The sequence below is a fragment of the Phascolarctos cinereus genome, unplaced genomic scaffold (assembly GCF_003287225.1).
Source record: "Phascolarctos cinereus isolate Bilbo 61053 unplaced genomic scaffold, phaCin_HiC Scaffold_7;HRSCAF=346, whole genome shotgun sequence".
In the NCBI taxonomy this organism is placed as follows: domain Eukaryota; kingdom Metazoa; phylum Chordata; class Mammalia; order Diprotodontia; family Phascolarctidae; genus Phascolarctos; species Phascolarctos cinereus.
The window spans coordinates 21,080,468-21,103,710 of NW_027556180.1; the positions used below are offsets into that span (position 1 = coordinate 21,080,468).

Here is a 23,243-nt window from a genome sequence, read left to right on the forward strand (position 1 = left end):
AAAAATGCTCTAAATGCAAATTAAAACAATTCTGAGGTACCATCTCCCACCCACTGGATTGGCTAAGACCAAAAAAAAAAAAAAAGGAAAATGACAAAGGCCGAAGGGGTTGTGGGGGAACAGGTACACTAGTGCACTGCTACTAGAACTCAGAACTGGTCCACCCATTTTGGAAAGCCCAGGTTGGAAGACAGGTTCTTCTTACCTGATACCTGGGCACCCTTGAGAAAATTACTCAAATTACTACTCTCTAGTTTTATCCTTTCAATCTCTAAGGTCTCCTAAATCCTACATCCTGGGAGCTGATTAGGCACCCAGGGTACCAAGATGAAATTCACTCTGATTTCAGATTAGAACTTCCAAGTGGAACCTTCCCTCAAAAGGGCAGACTTCCTACAGATTTTTATAATGCCTGCCTACACTGCACAGGGCTAAATACTCACTAAGAAAATTTGTAATCAACATTATGCTAGCAAATGTCTAACTGACTCTCCGAGGAAAAAAAAGTATCATAGATATATATGAGTTTATTATAAATTTTACTGATATTAAGAATGTATACACATTTACAAATAACAATAAACTATACAAAACTCTACTGTAAATTCCACAGAGCTAATCGATTTTCATAGAATATTTTTGTTGACTTTTTCCGAACTCTTGTATCTGTAGCTAACCTGTGGTTGCAATTCAACCATGATTTGACAAATGGAGTTGCATCCCAATCTGCTGATTCTTTTCCCAGGAAATTTATTGTCATGAAATCGGATATGTGATCTACTTTTAAGCTACTTCTCACCCTCGTACAAATGATATTCATTAAACCAAAACCTCTTTCCGCTTCAGAGCTACTGACGGCAATACTGTTAACTATCTTCTTGGCTTTTTGTATGGTTACAGGGATTGGAGCATTGTTTGATTTTACATTATTATCTACAAAATCCCGAAAATCATTCAAATCAATTTCATATTTTAAAATCTCATTCAAATGTGACAATTTTCTTTCACCAGCTATCCAGGGTGAAGTTAGTTCTTCGTGAGGCCAAGCAGATGGTTCTAATAAATCAAAATAACTTAAAATGCTTTCATCATTGCTCCTCTCCAATAAAAGACGCAAGTTCATGTGCTGAATTATGTGTTCTAGTAACATATTCCTTGGAAGAGTATTAAGTTTACTATTTTTATTAAATGGGATGTCTTTAAACTTGTCTGACTTAATCATATCTTCAATTTGAGATTCATACTTTCCACTACAAATCTTTAAATTTTCCAAAGCTCTTATGGTACGTTTGACTAATTTTTGAGCTTTTTGAATGTTAGTTGATCCTGACTGCAGTGCAGTTGAAAGTAATGAAAATTCTTCCAGAATATCAATCATTAATGAAAGGTCTTGCAAGAAACTGATGTTAGCTAATCTCTTTGCCAAACTGGAATAAGAAGAAGAATGAGAAAAATTTCTGTATAATTCAGGATATGAACGCCATACAGCAGTTGCAACCTGTAGACTACATGCTGCCCATCTTGGTCCAAGGACCCGACCAATTTTAATAATTTCCAGTTCAAGTTCTTTAGCTATAGCTTCTAGCTCAGTTTGATTTTTATTAGATTGGTGATAAATAGAATATGTTTTGTCAAGAAACATTTTAAAATGATTAACTCGTTCTATTTCAGATATTGAATCATCAAGGGACAGCTGTAATAGATGATTTAAACAATGCCAAATGACGATCTTGGGAAAATTTTCCAATAACTTCACAGCTACTCCAGACCTTCTTCCCAACACTGTATCAGCCCCATCAGAACAAAATGCAATTAAGTTGGCTTTCAAATACTCATTATGAAAGCCACAATCGTTTAAAGCGGACAACAACGTATTGAAAATACACTCTGCCATTGTTGATGCCAGTTCTTTTAAAGCAACAAATAACATCACGGGTGATGGAGCCGACTGAACCGCGCACTGGAGGTAAATCACCAGGGCGCTTTTCTTCGAAACTGCAGACGTCTTGTCAACGACGACACAGATTTTGGCATTCTCTTCTATGATATTCTTAAATCTCTTCATCTTAATTTCCTTTGCAATGTGTTCTGCTATTCTCGTTGCGCTATATCTTGTATGCAAACGACTGCCTATATTGACGCCTTTTTCCTCTTGTAATTCTATCGCCCCCTCAATGTCGGATAAAGGCCTATTACATTTTACTAAACTGTAAACGGTATTGAACACTTTTACAGTAGCATCAATGTTCTTGTTATTTGGTTTAGGAACAAAATTGGAAACTGAGTCCCTAGAAGGAGATTCTTTTAACAAATCTTGAATTTTATTATGGGCTTTAGAAACGTCGTGCTCTCTCATTTTTTTCCGTAAAGAAGCTTGTCTAGTAATTTTATTACTTCCATTTGGGGTCACCAAATAGGCAATCCACTCTTTGGAGACGTGCACGTGCTTTTCTGCTCTCGTTCCTAAATGCTGAACTGTCGAACAATCCTTACATCCTAATCTACCTTCTCTTATCTCAAGCCATTTGTACTGTTCCGTGAATAGAAAGGCTTGCTTTTTGTTCCAACAGTCTGGAAGCACAAGATTATCCATTTCTTCCTTGGATGAACATGATGGCTTTGCTTCAATAAGAGGCTGTTCAACAGACTCAAAACTGGGTTCTGTGGGCTTCCATGCTCTACAATGATTTTCATTCATCTTGTTTTCTGGGTCTGTTTTCACCTTCTTCACATTTAAAAAACTGAATATATCACTCTGTCGTTTTAGCATTTTAGGATCAGATCTGAAAATTAATTTTCAATACATTAGTAAAATTCATATACCACTTTCAGGTAAAAACTTATTTTAATGATCTCTTTATATAATTTCAGAAATAACACATTTTAAGTTAAAACATTTGCCTTCTTTTTCAGATTACAAGTGTAACTTCAGCGCACCTTGCTATTTCTTGCCAAATCCACTGTTGGTGTTTATAATTCTATCACCAATAAGGAGCTTCACAAAAATCCAACCATGCAGAGATGGTGGATCACTGCCTGATTCAGCCATCGAGTCACTCATGTCATCCATGAACGAGGGCAGGTCTGACATGAAGTCTGGGTCATGTTTTCATTTATGTTCACGAGAGAGACAAAAGAGAAGCAATGAAAATGTATGTGGACACTTCACTTGTTCGTCAGTGACATGAGCATTTCTCTGATGAACTGGATTGGTCTGTGAATCCTGGATAAAGAATCTCTAAATGTTTGTAGGCTACAACGTAACAGCTACAAACTTGAAGCAAGTCTAAACGACAATCCTCAAAAGGATAAATCAAGCCCCTGTTTGTAACACTGTGTAAATACTATCGCTGTGGTCTATTTGAAGGACCCAAGGTGACAGCACTCTGAACACAGACTTGGGAAGTCGTGCAGTATATACCACATCATTATAGAGTATTTCCACCATACAGATATGAGACATGTAAGTAAGCTAAAGAGCATAAATAATAATGAAAAAGTAAAATAATTAGGAAGTGGTGAGTTCTGTTTATTACCTTTATTTTTAATATAATTTATTGAATTCTAAGTTTACGTGTCATTTAATTTCAAAGAATGGCTCTGTTTAACAACTAGCTCACAAAATTCCTGGAAATTTAACAATAGGCTCTTAGCAGCCAGCACAAGCCAGTTCAAGCAACCACTTATTGTAATGGACATAAAAGGCCTTAGCAAGAATATTTCACTACCCACTCTAGTACTTTATTGCCTTTCATCTATAAAAGTAGGCAGTTATAAAACATTAATTAAATTTTATAGCCTCCAGAGGAAGACAAATGATACTTGCCCCATTTTAAAAGTCTCAGGGAAATGCCCAGGGACATTTAGGGAGGAAGAAAGAGGCCTGGGAACAGACTCAGGAGATGCCACCCCCAGACTGGGGCTCACACCCTGCTCCCTTCAACCCACACATGCTAAAGCACCCAAGGTTTTCTCCTTCAGAACTGTTCATCGACCACTGTTCTACTGGGGATGTCTGCACGTACAATCACAAAACATATTTTCAGTAGTAACCGTTGTCCAGTTCTGCCGTGGGTCTACTCAGGAGAAAGTTTTGCTGGGTTGTTGGCTTGCTTTGGTTTTTCACTCAGTCACAATCAGTGTGGTAATTCCAGCATACTCAACAACTGCTCCCAGGAAAGTCCTTCAAGATTCCTTTTAAGTATTTTCCATTTGCATCTGACTATAACTTTATTTCCTCTTAGAAAAAAACCAAACCCAAAACTAAAAGCTGGACCAGTGAATTCAGACAAAAAAATGAAACTTTAACTGTTCTGCTTTTTAATGAACAAAGCAAAAGACCCAGCAGCCCTGCTGTGGGCATCAGGGTCCAAACTGCCATTCCCCAGGGGGTTCCCAGAACTCACCTCCTTCACACAGCCCTAGAACGCTCTCCTTCACCCAGGCTGCAGCCTTCCTGTGCTCATATGGCCTCTCCCCTCTCAGCTCTTCACATTCCTAATGGAAAATAAAAATACAAGATCTTCAGCTTCCAAGAACCAGCCCTGAGTGGAGGAAGCCAAGCCCTGGGAGCAGGAAAAGAGGAGAGGAGGTCCTGGGCATTCCATAAACATCTACTGAGCGCCTGCCTACCGGGTGCCAGGCACTGTGTAAGTACTGGGTAACAAGTGGTACTGATGGAGCAGGCTCTGGATTCAAACTCCACAGTCCCTGGTTTTCCACAACACTGACCCTCCCCCCCAATCCTTGACCAAATAGATACAAACCCTTGAGTCCAGCATCCCATGAACCCACAGCTCCCAGGGGTCAGTAACCAAGGTCTAGAGGCCACCTCTCTCATCTGAAGGGGGGTAGGGGGCAGAAGCCACCCAGGGAGTCAAGAGCCCAGGTGTTTTCAGCTTCTTTTGGGGGGGGTGGGGTTTGGCAAGTAGGGTTAAGTGACTTGCCCAGGGTCACACAGCTAGTGGGTGTCAAGTGTTTGGTCTGAGGTCAGATTTGAACTCAGGTCCTCCTGACTTCAGGGCCGGTGCTCTAGCTTCCCCCGAGCCCAGGTGTTTTCTTCCCCCCAGATCCAGCCCTGTCTCCCCTGCCCCAAAATGGGCCTCTCCCTGGAAAGGGAAGTCCTTGTGGGCAGGGTGGGCAGGTCAATGCTCAACAGCGAGCTGCTTAGAACAAGGCTCCCAGTCCCGAGCTAGCTCAGCTGAACACCGAGCACGGAAGGCTTGCATTTAGGGGGCGGAGAGACCAGGCAAAGGAGCAGCTGGAGAGAAAAGAGGGAGGCAGCTGAGTGGCGCAGTGGACAGAGATCTGGCCTTGGAGTCAGGAGGACCTGAGTTCAAATCCGACCCCTGATACTTGATACTAGCTGTGTGACCCTGGGCAAGTCACTTAACCCCAACTGCCTAATCAAAAAGAAAAAAAAAAGAATTTGGGCGTGGGAGGGAGAGACAGGTGTGAAAGAAAGGAAGAGAAGAAGCAAGGGGGGTAGGACTAAAGGCAGAGGTGGGGCAGAGAAAAGGGAAGGAAAAGACAGGGGAAACATTCATGGGACAAATAGCGTGGGCGGGGGTGGAGAGAGGCGGGGGGGGGAGAGGCGCGGGGGGGGGGAGAGGCGGGGGCGCCTCTCCCCACCCACACCCACACCCACACCCACACTCACGTCGGCCGGCCTCTGCCCGGCTCCCTTCCTCCGCGGAGCCGCGGGGTGCCCGGCCCTCCCGGCCTCCTCCAGCTCGGGCTCATGCCCGCTCCCCGCCCCTGTCCTCCTTCCCTGAGCTCCTGCCCAGACCCTCCGGAGCCCCACCGCGCAGGCGCCGCATCTTTCAACTGCCCGGCAACCGCCCACCTGGAGGGGCGGGGCGGGGCCAGGGAAGAGGGGCGGGGCTGAGGCTCCTATAGCCCGAGCCGAGTCCTGACACTGCGCAGGCGCCAAGGTGCTGTCGGAGGTGGCGGTGGGTGCGCCTGCGCAAGGAGCGCCAGCCTTTTCCGTCCGCCTCCTCCCCCAACCTTCCTAGGCCAGCTGGGTCCGCTGTCGAGGACCGCCCGGTGGTGCCCCCTGTGTCTGGGATGGAGCAAGGCAGGGAGGGAACAGCATTGAGCCAGGTCCCTGCTGCTCATGGCCCAGGGGCTGTCCACCGTGGCTGGTGCCGTGGACCCCTTCTCAAAGTCAGGCTGTTATATGGACTCAAAGGAGATTTGCAAAGGAGTATTGCAACAGGCAGGTCAAGGAGGGGTGCAAGGGAGGTGAGGAAGTAGAAATAACGAGTACAGATGCCTTTTTTTAGGAGAAAGGAGATGAAAGGATGGGACAATGACTTGAAGGGATGACAATTCATGTGAGGGTCTTTAAGGATGGAGGAAACCTGGACGCTTCTGTAGGTGTGGGGGAAAGAGGGAATAGAAAGGGAGAGGTTGGAGATGAAAGGCAGAAAGAGAATGAAGAAAGGGGCGAAACACCTAGAGAGGACAGGAAAGCCTGGATCAAGGGTGCAAGCAGAGAGGTTGTCTTTGGCGAGATAAACAGCCACTTCTCTCTCCAGACTGGAGCAAGGACGGGAAGGATTGTTGAGTTGTGGACTAAGAGATACGTGGCAGCTTACAACAGCAATTTTTCTCCTTCAAATTGGAGGTGAAGTGGCTCAGGAGCCTGGAGGAGAAACATGATAGGAAACAGTTATAAGATGATGGGGAGCTGTAAAGTATACCCACCCCTGTGGGCACCAGGTGATACAGTGGAGATTAGTACAATGTATGAACTCCTTGAAGGAAGATCCTGGGTCTTACAGCACTTACCAAATGTTTACTGAATTAAATTGAGTGGGATTAATAATAATAATAATAATAATAATAACTAGCATTTATATATCATTTCTCCGAGGGACTACAGAAATACAGATCGATAATGACTCTTTTTAAAAGTTGAATTGCTACTTTTTGTTTTTACATTGAAGTTATTTCTGGCTCCACCTCTACCCCAAGGATGAGCCCTCCATGATAACAAAGAGAAGGCATTAACTGCAACCAGTTCACCACTTCTCTGTCAAAGACTGGAGGTGAATTTCCTCCTTTCTTCTCTCAAGGTAAGTAGATTATCACAGTTACTCATTATTTAGATCCTAAGTAATTACTTTTTTCAGAGCCTTTGTTCTGAGAAGTCCAATCAAAATTGGTCATAGTGCACTCAAATCCTTCCTTCTTTGCTCTGCCTCCCATCGAACTCTCCCATGTTTACCTTGACACAACTTCATTCTCAATGATTGATCTCACTCTATCTTTCATACTATTTAAGATTCCACTTCAGTAACCTGCTCTGTTCTCTTTATCTGCTTTAGTAGATGGTCATTACAATCGGTAACAAGAGGAAGAAAGATTACTAATTATACTACAATCATTACAATTATTATTGGCTTACCTGGCTATTAAGCCAAACTTACCTCATATGGCAATGTTAGTAGCCACTGGAAAAGAACTAGAAAGAAGAAAGGAGGGGATGATGGGATACTGGTTCTTTAGCCTCTTCAAATGGCCTTGTTTATTTGCAGTTAAGTATCTGCTTCTGTATATGTCCATCCCATTCTCGCCTTGACATATAAGACCCTTGAGGGGAGCACTAAGCACACGGCTTTCTTGCCCACAGTAGGCACTGTATATGTATACATACATATATATATATATATATATATATATATATATATTATATGTATACATACATATATATATATTATATGTATTCAGCAGTTTTAGCAATTTCAATAATATATATATATATATTGCAGTATAGTATATAATTATATATTAACATGATGATATTGCTTGTGTACAATTATAATTATATATAATTGTTATTCATAATAACTGCTTTTATAATTATTTATTAATTAAATAATTTATATAATAATTCTATTATTTGTATAATAATATATCATAGATAGTATATATACTGTATTATGTAATATGTTATATATAGTATATATGATATGTATTTAGCAGTTTTAGCCATTTCAATATGTATGTGTATGTATACATACATACGTATATATTTTGCTGCTGAAATGGCTAAAAGTGAGAATTATATACATTAAGTGGTACAGTGAATAGAGTGCCAAACCTGGAATCAGGAAGATCTGAGTTCAAATTTGGCCTCAGACACTTGCTAGATGTATGACTCTAAGCAAACCAGTTAACTTCTGTTTGCCTCAGTTTCCTCTTCTGTAAAATGATTATCATAACAGCCCCTGCCTTCCAGGGTTGACATGAGAATCAGATGAGATAATAATTATGAAGTGCTTAACATAGTGCCTGGCACATAGTAGCTGTTATCATTATTAGAAAGATAGCTCTTTTTTCTAAAATTGTCATTGGTGGTATTAGGGTCAATATTTTTTCAAAGACTTTTCCTGTGTATCCTTACACATTAGTGGGAAACGCTTCAACATTTTTTGGTTCCTAATGGGAGTTATAAACTTTATTCATGTTAACCAATCCTGAATTTCCTTTCATAAAGACCACTGGATCCAGATGTGCAACACAGAACAATTGTTTCCAGATGGGGGCAGAACTTGTTGCCAACACCTGGATGACACGCTCCAGAAGGGACGAGAGGGTGTGTGATTCATGGACTTGGGGAACTTGAGGGCCTTTTTTAATCCTCAGACAAACAGTTGTTCCTAATAAATAAATGCAATATGTTCTCCAAGGCTAACACTCTTGGGCCACAAGGCATTCTACAGAGAACTAGAGAGAAATCAGTTTCCACCAAACTTATGATATACTGTAGCCATTAATCTGGTTCCATGACATCAGAGCATTTCGAATTATCTTGAGGGGTATCACAAATGAAATTTTAATCAACTTTAATTTTGTAAATATGCATTAGGAAGGTGATGGAGGCTGTGGTCACTTGCAGCACAGCTTCTGGCCCATTCATTGTAAGATTGGTCATCTGGTCCTGGAGGCTCTTGAGTGAGAAGACCCTAGAGCAGAAAATGCCAGCATTGTGGGGCATCTAGGTGGCATAGTGGATAGAGCACCGGCCCTAGAGTCAGGAGGACCTGAGTTCAAATCCAGCCTCGGACACATAACATTCACTAGCTGTGTGACTTTGGGCGAGTCACTTAACCCCAACTGCCTCACCAAAAAGCAAAAAAAAGAAAAGAAAAGAAAGAAAATGCCAGCATTAACTCTCAGCACAGGAAGGAGAGATAGAAATGGGAAAGAAGATGAATCCCTGCTCTGGCAAGAGTGCTCTGGCATATCAAAATATTGATATTTGTCCATTCCTACAAGATGAGGAAACTGAGGCACACAAAGTTTAATGACTTCTCCAAGGGTCACTTGGCTACCAGGTGACTGAGGTAGGTTTAGAATTGGGGTCTTCCCGACTCCAAGTTCAGTGCTGTATCCACTTTACTCCCTATCCCTGCCGAGGATCCTGAGGTCACGCTGTCTCCCCACAAGGGCAGGGTCCCCTGCCAAGGATCCTGAGGTCACGCTGTCTCCCCACAAGGGCAGGGTCTCCTCTGCTATGTGGTCTACCTCATGGCTGCTCTACCAGCCTTCAGTTCTGCCATCACCAGCTACCTTTTGGACATTTCAAACTGGACGCTCTGGAGACACCTCAGGATCAACATGCCCCAAACAGAACCTATTCTCTTGGACTCTCGGCCAGCCCTCTTCCAATCTGTCCCATTTCTTTCAAAGGCATCACCACATTTCTAGTCATCCAGGTTCACAATGTCAGCGCCGTTTTGCTTCTCCGTTCTTGCTCACCCACGTGTCCAACCCATTGCCAAATCGTGTTTCTGTCTCCAGATGTCTTGCTTCCATCCCCTTCACTCTATGCTCACAGTCACCATCCTACTCCCACTCAAGTTCAAACCCTCCTCATCTCTCACCTGGACTATTATCACAAAAGCCTCCTGTCACTAGACAAGAAACAACTGGCTAACGTCACGTCTGTGATTTCAGAATCAAAGGTGTGTGTGTGCAGTCAGATCATCGTGTCATTAAAGCAAAAGGTGAGGTTGAAGCCTGGGGTCCCATCCCCAGGCGTAGCTCCATGATACTTGTACAGCCGTGTCCCGCTAGGGAAGTGTGATTTCTGATTGGCTGAGACACCTGTGACACGGCATATGTCTGGGAGAAAGAACTGGAGGAGACGAGGTGAGAACAAGGAAAGTACAGAGCCACAGGCATATGGGAAAGAGTGGGCACCCTAACATATCGTCAGTTCCCAATACTTATACCTCTAAAGACTGCTAAGAGTGGACCACACAGGGGAGATCATTGTCTCCCTGGCTGAGCTATTTAATCTTATTCCCACACCACAAAGCTCCCTTTACTTGTGTGTATTCCATCACCTAAACCAATCTATATGTCATCTTTGTCTTGTTTGCTTTGATAAATGTGTTTGCTCATTATCCTGGATTGTCTTTTGTGTCATAAGTATATGATAGGAGGAGAAACCAAGATGGCTTAGGTTAAAGTCGCAGTCACACTCCAGGTCTGGGGCGGAACTGCTTCCTTCCCTCTGCAGTGACCCGGGAAAGTGGCTTTCATCCTTAACCCCAAAACAGAATCACACTTCCAGACTGCAAACATTGACTGTGTAATAGATCAGTATAATTCCAAGCCCAATACTCTTCTGAAAGACAGAAGAATGGGGGAATGAATCTAGCCCTGGCCAACATAGATCCCACTAGCTCCACCCCACCCCATCCCCTGCTACACCAAGCTGCTAAAACTGTCTTCCTACTATCTACAAAGGAAAACTCCCGTCTTGTCTTAGATGGTGTGACGTGTCGTAGCTCCGTCTTGAAATCCCTGTTACACTTGCGGGCTGGCCATACTGTCTTAGTTACTCAGTAACTGTGACACAGAGAAGCTCATAAAACTTACCTAAACGAGCACTTGAGGCCCTAAAAGTGGCAAGTGCATGAAAACTGACTCCGAATCTCACCAGGTCTTAGAGAATTGTCTCTGGTACAAAATGATGGGCACAAGATATAAGCCAGAGCCGCCAGATCATGTGACATCTAACCTCCCTCATGGCCAAAGAGAAATGAGAGCTAATGGCAACAGTGGCTTAGAACAAGCTCATTTACAAAATGTTACAGAGTAGGATGAAAGGAGCTTATGAGAATCCTTCTTACAAAACAGCAGACAGCAAGTGATGGAGAAACAAGCCTGGACAGAGCTTGCTGTGAGCCTGTAAGGAACTCTCTGCTTGGTCAGCCCAAGAGTGTCCGTAGATAAAACCGGGAAGAGGAAACGAATCAACATGAAATGGAACAGTTCTGCCAGAAGGTCTATGGCAATATGTTCTCATTGCCAATCACTTATTGGTTGATTGAAAACTCTTACTGAAGTAAAACTTCAGGAATTCCAGGAAGCTGGTATACCTTCTCCTCAATGTCTCCTTTGAATCTAGGAATAGAAAACACTTAAAAATCCTCAAACTAATGAATAAAAAATAATGAACTAATTGATGAAATGCTATAACACAATGAAAAAATAATATGGAATAATAGAAAGACAGAAGAAAAAAAAATTAGAAGAAATACCTGCTGAAACAGTTTGGATTGCTTCTTTTTAAATAAGGACATAATTATATTAACCTTCAAAAAAAAAAGCGACACCATAAAACGGACGACACGCATGCTGAAGAAATAAAGTGAAGTGTTGGACTGACCAAAAAAAAAAAGTAACAGAAAATAAAGAAGGAATCTTGGGATAAGATGATGAAACTCAGGAGTTTAGAAATGAGCACTGTAAATACAATGACGTCAACAGACAAAGAGAAATGTAGAGTTATAGTTATGTGCATATTACCTGGCACTTACAGAATAAACTCTACAAATTTTTACATCTTAAAAAAGTCTTTCCTATCCAATGGTCCTCATTGGGTGTCAGTTATTTACTGCACCTTATTTGGCATTGAGGTCACTAAACTTTGACATATATTCTTTAATTCATCATGAAACCATCATTTTAATACAGTAAATACAGTAAATACAATTAAGTACACTTTTGTGTACACAGTCCATTTTCCCAAGTCTAACCCTGATGATATTCATTCGTGTCTGACTCTCTGTGAGCCCACTGGGGTTTTTTTTGATAAAGATACTGGAGTGGTTTGCCATTTCCTTCTCCAGCTCATTTGACAGATGAGGAAACTGAGGCAAACAGGGTTAAGTGACTTGTCCAGAGTCACACAGCTAGTAAGGGTCTGAGGCCAGGTTTAAACTCAGATCCTCTTGACTCCTAGCCTGGTGCTCTATTCACGGTGCCACCTAGCCACCCAATGATTGCCTAAAAATTTTCAAATGGGGTTTAAGTCAAGCAGATTTCCAAACCACTGAGGCATGTCTGTTTTCATCTTGGATGATTGTCTTTGCCTTCCATGATATGTGGCACCCCTTTGTGGAGGCAGGAGGTCCACAGGTACCAATACTGAATGTGTTCTGATACTTTGTCAACATATCAATTAGTTGGAGATGGGGGGTTCCCTCTCTAAAAAATACTATTTGTTGGGGCAGCTAGGTGGCGCAGTGGATAGAGCACTGGCCTTGGAGTCAGGAGGACCTTAGTTCAAATATGACCTCAGACACTTGACACTTAGTAGCTGTGTGACCTTGGACAAATCACTTAACCCCACTGCCTAGCCAATATATATATATATATATATATATATATATATATAATATTAATATATGTTAATTATACATACATACATATATATATATATATATATATATATATACTATTTGTTGTATAAGATCCCTCTCTCTGAGGGGGAGGGAGGATACTTGGGATAAGTGATGATTTAGGAAACAGAAAACATCATTAAAAACTAAAATAAAATGTGAGAATTTGCTTTGCATGGCTATACACATTTGTTACAAAGGTTTTCTTTTTCTTTTTCTCTTTCTCAATGGTGTGGTGATTGGGGAAAAGGTAGAGGTGGGAGGAAGAAGAAATAAATGCTTGAAAAAAGAAAGAAAGCAAGAAGGAAAGGAAGGAGGGAAGGAAGGAAGGAAGGAAGGAAGGAAGGAAGGAAGGAAGGAAGGAAGGAAGGAAGGAAGGAAGGAAGGAAGGAAGGAAGGAAGGAAGGAAGGAAGGAGGGAGGGAGGGAGGGAGGGAGGGAGGGAGGGAGGGAGGGAGGGAGGGAGAGGGAGAGTAGTTCAGCAAAGTCAACCAGTACATAGTGACTAGCACGCTAAACAGAGCCATGAAAACCTGTATTTGAGTCCCACACCAATATGTATTAGCTGTGTGACTGCAGACAAATAATTTAACCTTGCTGAAACTTTCTCCATCTCCAGAGGGGAAACAATATCCCCTGGCTCAGAGGATTATTGCAGGATAGAAAGATACAATCTATGTAAAGCCCTCTGAAAGCCCTTAAGTGCTATAACAGTGTTGGTTCTTCTTATAATTCTGAGTGAAGGTATTTCTATTCTAGATTTAAAGGCAACATTGAGGAGAAGGTACACCATCTTCCTGGCGTTCCCGAAGTTTTACTTCATTAAGAGAGTTGTCAATCAATCAATCAATTATTGGCTATGAGAAGATATCACCACAGAATGCCGCAGAACTGTTCCATTTCTTGCTGATTTGTTTCACTCTTTCCAGTGTTATCTGTAGATACTCTTTGGATGATAAGGCAGAGCTGTGTTCTCACATCAAACTCTGTTCAGGCTTGTTTCTTATAAACTCTTTTCATCCTACTCGGTAATATTTTGTAAATGGGCTTGTCCTAAGCCACTCTTGCCCCTGGCTACCAAAACCTTACATATTTCTAAGACCCACTAGCCAGGTTGCCCTTCAAGCTGGTCTCAGCACTGATGCGATGAGTATCCCCCTATAAACCCGGTGTATATTAGAAGCAATGCAAAGCTTCAACAGAACTCAAAGAGGCGATTTGTCTCAAAAAGACCTGATGATTCCAGGAAGGGAAAAAGGGACAAACACAAATCCACACACACCCAAGGAACAAAAATGAAAGAACATGGAAACATGCCCAAAATCAACAATAGCTACACATGGACTTGAGAACAAACTCTTCGTGATGAAAGACGGACAGTGATGACTGGAGTGACAATTACTGGTTACAAAAGACAAAAACGTGGCACCTTGGAGTGTCTTGGTGAACCTGAAAGTGACCATGAGGCATGAGCAAGACCTTTCATGCCGACATGTCAGACTGAGCAATGTCTCATGGAGGGATCACTCTGGCAGGAGCTTTGGTGTGGACTATGCCAATACAACATAAAACTCATGACTCACCAAGTGACACAGTTTCTGAGGATCACCCCCAAGGGCAGACCCAGATTTCTCTTTCTTCTTGAAATGGGTCATTTAATTGGCTTGATTTTCTGAATTAAAGCAGAATAGTATATACGATGACTCTAGCAACATAATTAAAAGCTAGAAAACAACAAGATCATTTTGCTGAAAACAATATTGAGGATATGACTGAGAGTACAGAGACATATGGGCCACTGCCTAGCAGAGTCATCACCAATGGCAACTTATTTTGAGAGTCCACTGCAGAGTGGAAAGAGAGGGAGAATTTGGAAGGGGGAGGAGGAGAACTAGAGAAATCCCCAAGGAATATTTAAAAAGAATGAAGGCATAATCTGAAATATCAAAATTTGATTTGGATAGGTTAAGTTGGTAGACAGCAGAAGCCATGGTAGTATGAGGTATCAAAAGCAACTAGAGATATAAGAACTTTCCTTAAGCTGCTGGAAAAGCAAATTCTAGTAAGGATTGTTTCAGAGAAATAGTTCACATTGATACAAGCCTTTCAATATAGCCTTGTGTGGAACACAGTGCCAGTATCCCATTCTACAGATGGCTTAGAGAAATGGTCATGTTAGTCTATAGGTGAGCTGGGATTTGAATCTAGTTCTCAAGAGGATGCATGGGACAGTAAGTGGTGCTGGGTCAGGAAGACCCGGTTTCAAATTCCTTGCCGATTACTGGCTGTATTCATGAGCCAAGTCTCAGCTTCTGTATCTCAGTTTCCCCATCTGTAAAAAAAGGCTAATCAACACTGGCAATATCTTCATGGGCCATTTGAAGTTCAAATGAGCTAATGGATATAGAGGCTTTTGCAAACCTCAAATCACTATGCATCTATCAGGTATCAGCCTGGGGCTCAAAATCAAGTGTGGGACAAAATGATCTTAGGTAATGATCTGTCAGTAAAAAACTATAAATGTTGAGAAATGTGGAGACTGAATAGGTCATAGGGAAACCAGAATGCTCTGGTTGGTAAGGGGAATTCAGGGTGGTCGTTTTTTTGGTTTGTTTTTTTTAAAAGACCCCAGGTCCGACCAGAGCATACTAGAAAGTAAAGAAGAAGAAAAAAAGCCCAGGAAAAACAAGTGAATAATAAAGAGATGGAGAAGCCAGGACTGCAGGCCAGAACCCACCCAAGTTAGAAGGGGCAGGATCCCCAGGAGAACAGTCTGGAGTTACAAAAAATGGGGAGCTTGCAGAGCACCCCACCAACCCAAGTTGGGAGAAGAGCCTTGACAAACGAGATGCGTTTCTTTTTTTTCTTTTTTTGGCAAGGGAATTGGGGTTAAGTGCCTTGCCCAGGGTCACACAGCTAGGGCTAAGTATCTGGTCTGAGACTGGATTTGAACTCAGGTCCTCCTGACTTCAGGGATGGTGCTCTGTCCACTGTGCCACCTAGCTGCCCCTCATTTCTTCTTGTTCTAAGAGTTAGTAAGGCAGCCAGGGAAACCAGAAGGGAGCAAGTGAGGAGCTAAGTAGTTTCTACAAGTCATGTTGACCAACCCAGGAGAGCTCTCCAGAGGGAAGTGAGTCAGATAGAGGGGCTCTATAGCATTTCTTGTATTCCCTCAAGTAAACCAAATGTCCTCATGCAGACATGCTGATTTGAACCCAGTACTATCTCATCATGCCACCAGCTACAATCCCCACTGTACCTTGTGGAACTGGGACATTCCTTAGAGTCTAGATCCCATACTCAAAACAGCTTTTGTTAACAGAAGATCCGGATACTCCTACTCAACAGCTGAAGAAGCACCCAGAAGAGCCCTACATTCAGTAGCCAGGAGGAAATCACCCCGTGCTTTAAAAATCTTGGCAGAGAAAAAACCCTAGATTTGTCTGTCCACCTCCAACTTCATTAATGGTGCTTGGCAGAGGCCACTGGACCTTATTAGTTGATTGCAAGATGTTCCTGCAACACTGAGGTGCTATCGATCTCTACAGTGTAGCAACAGCTTCCTGTACTACTTAAAATGAGTAAAAATACTAAGAAATAACACACATATTACCAGTGGGGTCACATTTCAAGAACTTTATTGTCAAGAGAAAAATAGATCCCTCACATTTTGAGTTTTTCAATGAAATCCATTACTTCTATAGGTAGAAGGCTAATCCAGTGTCTAGCAATTCCTGGTTTAGTTGGGGATCATACATCATCACCATGGTTTGCTAAGGGTAGAAACCAATCTATCTTTCCAGGAATTTTCCTGATTGATGTGGGTTCAGGGAAGATGAAAAAGACTTTAGAAAAAGCAAGGTTGACTGGCCCAGGCCCCACATATACTTGGCCATTGTGGTCCTGCCTAAATTCTCTCCCTTGGGGGCAGCTAGGTGGTGCAGTGGATAGAGCACCTGCCCTGGATTTGGGAGGACCTGAGTTCAAATCCGGCCTCAGACACATAACACTTACTAGCTGGGTGACCCTGGGCAAGTCATTTAAACCCCATTGCCTAGCCAAAACAAAACAAAACAAAATTCTCTCCCTCCTACACAGAGGACAGGCCACAGCTCCATTCTTTTTTTTTTTTGCTTTTTTTTTTTGGCGAGGCAATTGGGGTTAAGTGACTTGCCCAGGGACACATAGCTAGTAAGTGTCAAGTGTTTGCTCTGAGGTCGGATTTGAACTCAGGGTCCTCCTGACTTCAGGGCCGATGCTCTATCCACTGCACCACCTAGCTGCCCCTCCATAGCTCCATTCTTAAGCTGAGCAAACGAAGCATCAACTTTCAGCAGGGCCCAAACTGTGACAATTCAGAATGAATACTCATTTATTTGTAGAGGATGCTAGCTTGGAGTCTTGGCCCTATCATCATTTAGTTTGTCTTCCATTACCAAATGGGACACATTAAATCACAACACTAAAGAAAATGACATGGTAATTCAAGGAATCTATTTTTATCACCCTTCCAAAAATGGTGGCATTAAAATGAAGTAGAAGTACCCCTTAGATTAATATTCTAAAAATAAACATATTTCTGCTAAGTTGAGATTAGCATGATATCTTTCATACTTTAAGGGACAAGAAACAAATCAGAGGAGACATTTCTTAATCCATCTGGGATAGCACGATCCTAGTTAGCAGTCTAGACCCAATTCTGCCATTAATTAATGGTCACTCTTCTAGGTCTAGTTTCTTCATTCACAAACTCAGCTTTTTCCAGGCTAAAATTGATGCCTTACTTTCCCTCTCACCTCTCCCCTCTTCTCCCCGCCGCCCCACCGTGGGGAAGATAGCAGGAGGGGCAGGCTAAGGAGAGATCATGGTATTACTCAGAAGGACGAACAAGGCTGGCCTACCTCCATTACTGTTTTAATGCAAATTCACGCCTATAACTAAGATGTGAACTGGAGCCACAACTGTACTTTCTGTAGTTCAAGGAAAACCCGAGTGGCAGTAACCAGTTTCCCTTACCCTAAATCTACATTTAACAAATGGAAAAGAGTCTTCAATCCCTGGTTTCCTTCTGAGCTGGGTGAAATGTACTCATTCTAACATGATACCCAAGGAAGAGTCAGTGGCAATCTCTTAAAAATTTAGCTAGGAACCAGCCATTTATTTTTCACCTCTCCAACCCCTCCTTGGTCCCGCTGCCCCCAACCAAGAAGGTAAATTCTAATGTAGAGTTATGCACATGACTCTAACTTAGCATTTTTACTGGGGACCAGGGTGAAGGGAGAGAAGAAAATTATGAAGAATATTCTTAGTTTTGCTTATCCATTTCTCCTTCACTGAGAAATAATGAAGTCCTATTCTAGTGAGCTAGCTTCCCAGAGTTAAGTATATAGCTGTGTTTAAATACACAGTTAACTATTAATAGAAACTAAGGGGGGAAAAACTGGAAAGAGAATGCAGACATTGATATCCTATTGGGGGGGAAGGGTTCAAAGCCATGGGTCTAAAAGAAAATATGTTTGAAGTATGAAACAGCCCTTACATTTAAATATTTTTATTTATGTGTGCTTCAATAACAAAATTTCTGTGGTAAGCTCACAAGTTTCATTGTTTCATCTTGAGGGAAAGTAAATTCTTTAGTAACACTCAACTGATAAAAAGCATTCTGCATTTTTTGTTTTTGTTTTCAGTCTGGTCAAAAGAATAAAGAATGTTTTTGGAATGTCATCTGTGCTAATAGATATGAGCAAAGATAGATAGTTGGGTATTTATTACAACTAACTGCTATGAAAACATTGCCGGGAAATTTTAGCTTACCTAAATGTCTATCAAATGTCACTGATATAAGTTGGAAACACTGTAATCACTTGTTTTCTTTTTCTTTAGCAACAAACAAAAAATGTGGGTCAGACAGAGCTGCAAGGGACCTCAGAGGCCAACCCCTCCCCCCACCCCCTATTTTACACATGAGGAAACTTGAGGCCCAGGGTTTTTTCTTTTGGGGGAGGGGGTTGCTTTTTTGGTGTGTTTTACTATAACTAGCAAAGGAGTACATTTTACATTGCAAGTGTCCTTTCAAAACTCGGGTCTGTTCTCCACAATGCAGTCCTTCCATAATGAACCTTTAATTGAGTTCTCTGTGGTGAGAACACACTTTAGGGCTCATCCTCTTCCTCTATGGACAGCTGTTCTGGTTGTGTTGTTGAAACAACAGGACCCTCCTCAGAGTGGCATCTCCAGGCGGGTCTCTTAGAACCCACCAGTGAAGCCATTGTTGATCTACCCGCATCCTAGTGATGCCACCAAAAGAAATATCAAATGAGTTGACTTGGATAACCCTGAGATGGACGGGAATACTGGGAAACATGACAGGTTCATCCTCTTGCCGACAGGCAGGGCTGACAGCCACCCAACGCTGGAAGCCACCCAACGCTGGAAGCTGTCCGATCTTGTTCTACACTGTCTAAGGGATGAAGAAGCAGGCCAGGGAGGAAGTGGTGCTTCTGGGGGTCAAGCTGAGGTCTCCCCCAGCTCCCTCGGAGCCTTGGCCATGCTGCCTCCAGCACGCAAAAGCATTCCTCCCAGGACGCACAATTTGACTCAATATCAAACAGTCCGTGGCTTTCAGGACACCCCATGCTAGATTGGGAGGGTTGGAGGGTTTTAGCCTTGGGGAGACCACCTTGACTAATTCAGCTTGACCCCACAGGAGGGGCAGCATGGGCCTCAAGGCCAGGGAAAGCTGGGTTGCAGCTCCTGCTCCAAGCAGCTCTTGCACTGTCTGTTGGAAGGACCGTGTTGCTGACCTACCCTGGTAAAGGGGGTTTCCTCACCCCAGGATTCCCAGTGTGGATTATGTCATGGATCCAGTCCCTGTCACATGTGTAGAGGAGGGATGTAATCCTCTGAGCTAGCCCTCACTGCACCTTGTTCTGCCTGCTTGTGTCCAGCAGACCCATTCTTCTCCTGAGAGCCTGCCCTTGTATCTTCTTCCTGAGCCATCTTTTCAGACTAAACATGGCCTGGTTCTTCTGACTGATCCTCATGGGGGCTGGTTGGACCCCCTCCGGCACCAGACCAGAGCTACCAAAGACCCCAGGCTGTAAGGACTGACAAAACACACCCTTGCAGGAACCAGATTAAAACGTTACTGGGAAACATTTAACAAAATCAACAAAAAATACAACCTACATGATAATTTGTGGTTTTCTAAGTCAGCATGCTAACCTGCAGGGATCCATTTCTATCTGAGTTTGATACCAATGTACTACTAGATCATCATGGACACTTTTCAGCTTATAACCAACTTTCTTTATAATAAAAACTTAATGATCAATAAAAAGGAATACATTTTGATTACATTCTGCTCAGGATTCCCATCTGATTATACTATTCTGGATATACCTCATGTTCCCAGGAACCTTATTCTGCAAGATTAAATCACCTCTCAGATCTAAATAATTGAAGTAATATTTATTGTTCATGGGTAGATAAAACCAATATAATAAAAAATTATGATTTTACCTAATCTATTTAATCCATCCCAATTAAATTATTAAAAAATTATCTGAGTTATAAAAATAATAACAAAGTTTATTTGGAAGAACTAAAGGTCAGGAACTTCAAAGAATTTAGATTTAGATTCAGTAATATCAGACCTTAAACCATAGTATTGTTGACATGTAAAATGGAAAATTTTGATTATATTAAAATTGTCTTATATAAATAAAATCTATGTAGCCAACAATAGAAGGAATACAGAAAATTAGGGGAAAAAACTTTCAGAGACAATCTCTCAGATAAAATGAATTTGGGGTGGAATATTCTGTGGTGTAGGAAACAATGAGCTGTTAATTTAGAAAAACATGGACAGACTTGGACTTATGAAGATGCCATCTACCTTCAGAGAAACACATGACAGGAGGAAATAAACATAGTACAGTCTTACATATATGTGTATGAGTGTTTGTGTGTATGTTTATGGATATCTATGTGTGTGTATATATATATGTATATATATATATTTATATGTATGTATATATGTACAAGATATATATTTATATGTATGTATATATATACAAGATATATATGTATATATACAAGATATATATATATATACACACAATTAAGCATGGAGATATATATGTCTCCATGCTTAACTGTAGCCTTCTTTAAGGTGGGGTAGGGGGAGGGAAGAGAAAAAATAAGTAAAAATTATGCAAAAGAAAACCAACACGGAAGCAAAGAAAAGCTGGACAGCTTTGAAAACAACGTGTAGTATATGTTATATAGGTTTTCTTGAAATGGAAATTTATTGTTTTATTCTAAATCTCCTCTTGTGGTCTGCTGTGCACATGGCGATGTTTTTTTTCTTTCTTTTCTCATTTCCTTTTTCAGTTTAAAATAAATAAAAATATTCACAAAAAAAAGATTGAGTCACTTCATGAGTTTCCTCTACTCCTCTAACTGGAGGCTAGAGCCCAGAACTGCCCCCAAAATGTCCATTAAGGGGGAGTGGCCAGGCCAGCCGTGCCGAACCTCCCCCCCACACACACACATACACTCCCTTTGGACTTCCCCATCATGGCCTCATGCCAGGTAGGCTGTACCTCTCCCACTTTTCAGCTTCCTTTTGGGTGCTGTCTCCCTTCATTAGATTGTAAATTCCTCGAGGGCAGATAGCTTTGTTTTGTTTTTCCTATTTGTAACCGAAGCGCTTAGCACAGCGCCTGGCACCTACTAGGCACGGGAAGAGACTGAAGGTGAGAAGTCTGATGGAAGGGCAAGGATCAAGGGCACAGAAACTCGATTAGCCTTGGCAAGCAGATTCCTTTCTCCCAGTGAAAGGAGAAAGGAATTCCATTAAAAGTAACCACAGAATGTGTAAAACACATTTGAGTGTATCTGCCGAGACACAGGAACTGCATGAGTACAACTAAAAACACTTTTCAGAAATGCAAACCTAGATAGAGAATATGAACTGCTCACAGGGAGGCTCAGCCACACAATAAATACTGAAATGCTACCTACATTTCCTTTTTCAGTGACATACCAAACTACCAAAGGGTTACTTTATAGAAGCACAAAAAAAATTTTAGAAATGAAATTCATCTGGAAGAAGAGGTCAAGGATCGAAATGGAAAAAATAAAGAAAAGCAGGAAAGAAGGGGTCCTCGTACCAGATCTCAGACTACACACACCAGGCTAGGGTTCAATAATCCTAAAGATTTGAGCTACTAGGGTAAGAACTCACTAGTCAACAAATACTGCTGGGAAAACTGGAAAGTTTGTATGGCAGAAATTACACATAAACCAGCATCTCACATTTTATATCACCATAAGCTCCAAAAGGGTAAGTGGCCTAGACATAAAGGTTGACGTCAGAAATAAAGTGACAAGTTGACCTGCAAACAAATTGGATTTAAGTGAGGCCGAGCTGCAGTGGCTTCAGTGTCTCTTCCAAAGTTATCAAGGTCCCATGGCAAGACAAAAGTCATGAAACAAGAAGAGATTGCCTTTTAGATCTAGGGTTAGGTGAAAAGTTCATAACTAAACAAAGGATAGAGAATCACAAAAGATAAAGTGGACAATTTTGATTACTTAAAATTTAGTTTTTGCACAAACAAAACCAATGCAACTAAAATTAGAGGGGAAACAGTTAATGGGGGAAAAAAAATCTTTGAAGCAAGTTCCCATGATAATGGTCTCATTTCCAAGATGTATACGGAACTGATTCAAATTTACAAAAAAAAAGGAAGCCATTTCCCACTTGATAAATGGTCAATGAACAGACAATTTTCTTTTTTTTTTTTAAAGTTTTCTGATCCAGATTCCCTCCTTCCTTGCCACCTTTCCCCCATCCCCATAAAGAAAACAAGGAAAATAAAACTCCTTTTACAAATATATATAATCAAGCATAACAAATTCTGGCATAGCCCATATCTGGAAAAAAAAAAAAGGTCTCAAGCCACACTTTGAACCTATCACATCTCTATCAGAAGAAGGTGGCTAACTCCTTTCATCCTGTGTCCTCTGGAATTGTGGTGGGTCACTGTGTTCATCAGAGTTCCCAAGTCTTTCAAAGTTGCTTGCCTTTATAAATATTGCTGTTATTACACAGACTGTCTTCCTGGTTCTGCTCACTTCACTTTGCATCAGTTCATACAAGTCTTCCCATGTGTCTCTGAAACTACCCCTTTGATCAGTTCTTACAGTACATCAGCATTCCATCCCATATGCATACCAGACTGTGAACAGGAAATTTTCTAAGGAAGATATCCAAGCTAGTAATAGCCACATGAGAAAAGGCTCCAAGTCACTAACTGAGAAAAGCAGATTAAAGCAACTCTGAGGTTCCTGCTCACATCCATTAGATTAGCAAAGCTGACTGATGTTGGAATGGCTGAAGGAAAACAGGTACATTGATGGAACTATAAATTCCTCTGGAAAGCCATTGGAAGTAGGCCCTGAAATAGGGAACTGCAGGGCCCTCCACCCAGCAATGCCTCTATCAGGCTTACAGAGATCAAAGAAAGTCATTCAA

General features: G+C 41.7%; 1 protein-coding gene and 1 long non-coding RNA gene across 4 annotated transcripts in view; one reads left to right on the top strand and one right to left on the bottom strand.

Annotated features, from left to right (window-relative positions):
* Nucleotides 1–512: 512 nt before the first annotated feature.
* Nucleotides 513–23,243, bottom strand: part of KIAA1586 (KIAA1586 ortholog) — a 31,966-nt gene continuing 9,235 nt past the window's right edge. Inside the window, exons 1-3 of one of the 3 annotated variants that reach the window (XM_020988836.2) lie at nt 5,660–5,880; nt 4,407–4,497; nt 513–2,783 (exon numbers count right to left, since the gene is read on the bottom strand). In XM_020988836.2, the coding sequence (XP_020844495.1) occupies nt 596–2,770 (2,175 nt within the window). In that variant the 5' untranslated portion in view covers nt 2,771–2,783; nt 4,407–4,497; nt 5,660–5,880 and the 3' untranslated portion in view covers nt 513–595. Of the gene's footprint in view, nt 2,784–4,406; nt 4,498–4,766; nt 5,574–5,659; nt 5,881–23,243 lie in introns of those variants that run through there. The other 2 variants (XM_020988837.2, XM_020988835.2) reach the window with 2 other exon arrangements.
* Nucleotides 5,874–13,727, top strand: LOC110210076 (uncharacterized). Its single transcript, XR_013483382.1, has 2 exons — nt 5,874–7,079; nt 13,463–13,727. It is a non-coding gene; the product is annotated as an uncharacterized LOC110210076 (long non-coding RNA).